General features: G+C 40.7%; 1 protein-coding gene across 1 annotated transcript; it reads right to left on the bottom strand.

Moving 5' to 3' along the window:
• Positions 1–651: 651 nt before the first annotated feature.
• LACBIDRAFT_336012 (uncharacterized protein) lies at positions 652–1,968 on the bottom strand (the record flags this gene model as incomplete). Its single annotated transcript, XM_001890937.1, has 3 exons — positions 652–1,213; positions 1,282–1,319; positions 1,510–1,968. 3 exons carry the CDS (start codon positions 1,966–1,968, stop codon positions 652–654), a joined length of 1,059 nt encoding a protein of 352 aa, XP_001890972.1.
• Positions 1,969–3,961: the final 1,993 nt, after the last annotated feature.

Here is a 3,961-nt window from a genome sequence, read left to right as displayed (position 1 = left end):
GTGTAACTGGGGCATTATAGAGATTCGCTAAAGCCTCTCTCTCGTGTGTCACATTCTCAATTGGTGCTTGGTGTTTATAAGAAACAGGTCTTTTCTCAGTATCAATAATTGGCTCAAAATTATCAATCTTTATTTCTTCTTTTTGTCTTGGATCATTCAGGTCAGGAATATTTAAGTATGGTAACTGTTTATGCCTAGGCACTGGATCCTCCTCTTCATCATCCCTTGGGAGAAGTGGTTTAGGCTTCTCTTTCGGTTTTGGTATAGCTTTCTGGGTTTTCTTAATTACTACGGGTGGAATTTCTTGCTCCACTTCTTCAATTTCTTCTTCTTGCTCATCATCAGAATCTTCGAATTCTGCTAATTGTCTGTGGTTTTTGGCTTTAGTTTGGTTCTCAAGAGCTTTCTTACTTCTGGTATTGACTGCATTCCTACCAGATCACTCAATCCTTGAACCTACGAGAAACCCTGCTGTCCCTGAGTATCAGCTTGGCTGCGTCTAGTAGCTACATAACTTGCAGCTTCTTGACCTTGACCTTGCTGTCCCTCAAAATATGACAGAATGTTTTTCATATTGTTGACTATGTCAACTTCTTGTGCCGATGGACGTGCCACCTGTGCCGGCACATTATTACCCAACAGCGTATCAATTCAAGTAGCCATTTTATCTAAAAGATCATCTCTCGAATCTCTAATCTGGTTGGTGTATACTGATTTAACTCGAGCATCAATTCCCAACTGGACGATACCTGGCTCTCCGCTGTTCTGGGTGTAAATTTCTCCAGGCGATGCAAACATATTGCTTTGTGCCATCATATCTTTATTGCTAGCTTCCTCAACAATCATTTTAGCAGACTTCCCATTTGTCCCTCTAGGTACTGGTTGTCCTGTGAGCGCGAAAAACATCTTATGACCAGACATTTTAATTTTTCCCGTTCTAATATGTTCTTCCCTATGAGGACAATTCATCGCGAAATGCCCTGTTTCTTCACAGTACCAGCATCCATCTGAACCCATTCTCCAAGTAGGCTGTGTCTGCCTCATGGTGGGTGCTGAGGTAACATGCTGGGTCATTAACGTCTCAGTTAATTTGTTCATTTCTTGTCTAGATGCTTGGAAGGCACTCATTTGTGCTTTTTCACTTGATGTAATTTTATCCATGAGTAACGCAAATTTCTGGTTTAATTCTCGGATATCATCTTCTAGCTTAACACTATGTACTGGCGTAGTATGCGTGTGATGCTCTCATGTTGTCCGTGTTTCTGTCGCATTGACACCAACCCAGGTATCACTTGAAGAGCTAATCCCTTGTGCACGTCCTGCAATAGTCTCAGCCATTTCAATTACATCTAGGATAGGATATGGATCCTCTGGACAGCGTTCTTTTCCTTCAGCAGTTTTTCCTTTATCATCTTTGGAAATTTTAATATTGAGACTTCCTTCCACTTGACCTCTGAAACTATCCCTTAGGCATCCTAAAAACATATCAACTAATTCTCTGTTGCTCACCAATGCGGGTGGCGTCAAGAGTAATTTTTGTTCTGCCCGGAAGCTTCTGGTAAGGTTTTTAAGTGCAATAAAGTCATCAATATCGATGTGCTGATGGTCTTTACAAATTTTTCTTAAATTTGCCAGTCTTCCTTTTCCTGCCATCTTTGCTTCTGGATAATCATCAATCAACACCTGTTTAAACTCCTTGTATTCAACTTCAGGAGCAAACATGTCAAAAGCTTGCCATTCAAATTCCGTCTTTTGGTCCGTGTACCTTCCTAATTGTTTCTTCTTTTCTTGATCATCATCGATACCATGCTCTGTGAACAAGTCCTCCATTTGGTCAATGAATCTTAACAGCTCAATGGGTTTTTCCTTGTCAAAGTTAGGGGCTCCTCGAGAGCCTGGCAATGGCATCGGTCTAGACGATCTTCTGCCTCCAGTGGCAGGAGCTTCATCTTGGGTATTATCTGGCATGTTTGTAATATTTCTTTGGGCTAACGAGTTCGGGTTTATATTATCAGATGCCCTAACAGTTTTTCTACGAGTCGCGCAAGGAGGCAGTTGGGATACTGTCTCTGTCCTTAATGGAAACCTTTGTGCTACTGCTGTTGCAGGTTGCTTAGCTTTTCATTTAGATGGAGGTGGTAAACCTGACGATTCCCCTGCTTTAATAGAATTCGCTGTTTGTCTGATTTTTGGTGCCGTGGTGAACGGCTCTGCACTAGTATTTAAATTGCTTCAAACGCTAGCAGTTTTAATTTTAAACTTTCGTTTTAAAATAAAATGATCCCGTAGATCACTAAACTTTCAAGTCTTTGCTTTATCAAAAACAAAAGGAGACCCTCGCGGTGGGCTCCAGATGATACGCGTTGCACGGGGATGAATGTGAAAGTGCGTAACACACAAACAAGGATCAAGCGCGTCGGGGAAAACCCTATAACACCTAACACTCACTCACACACACACACACACACACTATCACAATCTCGGTGCAAGAGTTCGAGGGCCTTTGGTATTAAGAAATACCACTTTTGTCTTCTTAGGTTTTAAGTCTCAAGAGATTTCGTCTCAAAACGGGTTTTTATTATAAGGTGTGATTTAGAATAGTTCAATAGAACAAAGTATGTCTTTCTGGGAACTTGGTCTCTTAAATGCAAGGTTCTTTGATCACAGTTTCTTTTATTAACACAAAACACGACTTCAATTGACTTTTATGACTCCTGTGAGTTTTTATTATGTCACTATGCTCCAAAACCAAGGGTACAAGTACGCTGTCTCATTTAAATGATACTGTGTTTTTAAAACCTCTTATTCAAAAGTCTCCAAGTAAGTTGACTCCCAAGCATGCTGGCTTCATTCACACTGTACTTTTCTGACCACGAAGAAATCTCCTTTAATTGATTACAACTGTACACCTCCTAAGTCTCTACTTGGAGTGCAACTAGCTGGTCAATGGGGGACAATTGCTTTCCTTTTGACCTGCCAGTGCGCTCCTTATATACTCCAGGAACCCCTATCTATGTTTTACATGTGTTTTAATGCGGGATACTTCGGTCCGAATTACAAATATAAAATTTAATGAACATGTGGTATATTTTGTAGTCTATCTCTGTGAACACTACAGATTTTGTAGTGTCGCGTCTTTCATTTTCAAACGCATCAGTGTTTGATGCGTACGCGGAGTTAGCCGACGTAGCTATTCTTAGCTTGGCATGATCTCGCGTGTTTCTTTCTATGGCCCGGTTTACCGGTTTGACAGATGGCATCACAAAATGATTAATGTTTCCTGATGCGTTGATGCGCATGCGTACGCGTTTACCAATAGTCTTCGGCCTTCCGTCGTTTCCGAGTTTTTAATTAAAATGCCTTGTCTTGGCTCGTCTTTTCATTACGGAGGTCGGGAGACACTCCGAAGGTGTTTTCAAATGTCTTTCTTAATTGTCAGGTGGTTCTTATTATATTTCATATAATAGAATGTGTCTTTTTCTTATGTTTGTACTTGTGACGTTCAGATGCATCAGTCTTTGATGCGTATGCGGGAATCTCCGTACATGCCTTTCTGAATGGCTGTGAGCCATGCTAAGTCTCCGTACGTTTACTACCTAGGTGTAGTTTAGTCTTTCAATGTTTCAGACATGTTGTTTAGGCGTCTATGTTGTCTTTTCTGTATTTCTTGTATAAGCACGAGTTTTCACAATAAATCCATTATGTGTTTCTAAACCCTTTAGTAGTAATGCAATTCTTCTCCCTGCGTTGGGTGTTTACTCTAGAACCTCTTTGTGCTCTATTTCATGGTAGGTGAATCTTAGATAGGATCCAAGTATAATGTCACGACACGTACTGCTGCCAGTTCCAAAGCCTTTGTCCTATTTTCAGATTCCACGCATTTGCATTTTTAGTCAACTGCGCCGGGTATGCGCATTGACTCTTTGTATCATTGCAATTGTATGTAGTGTATTTATTAGAG

The sequence above is a fragment of the Laccaria bicolor genome, genomic scaffold, assembly GCF_000143565.1.
Source record: "Laccaria bicolor S238N-H82 LACBIscaffold_233 genomic scaffold, whole genome shotgun sequence".
In the NCBI taxonomy this organism is placed as follows: Eukaryota; Fungi; Basidiomycota; class Agaricomycetes; order Agaricales; family Hydnangiaceae; genus Laccaria; species Laccaria bicolor.
This window is presented reverse-complemented; position numbering and strand designations above follow the sequence as displayed.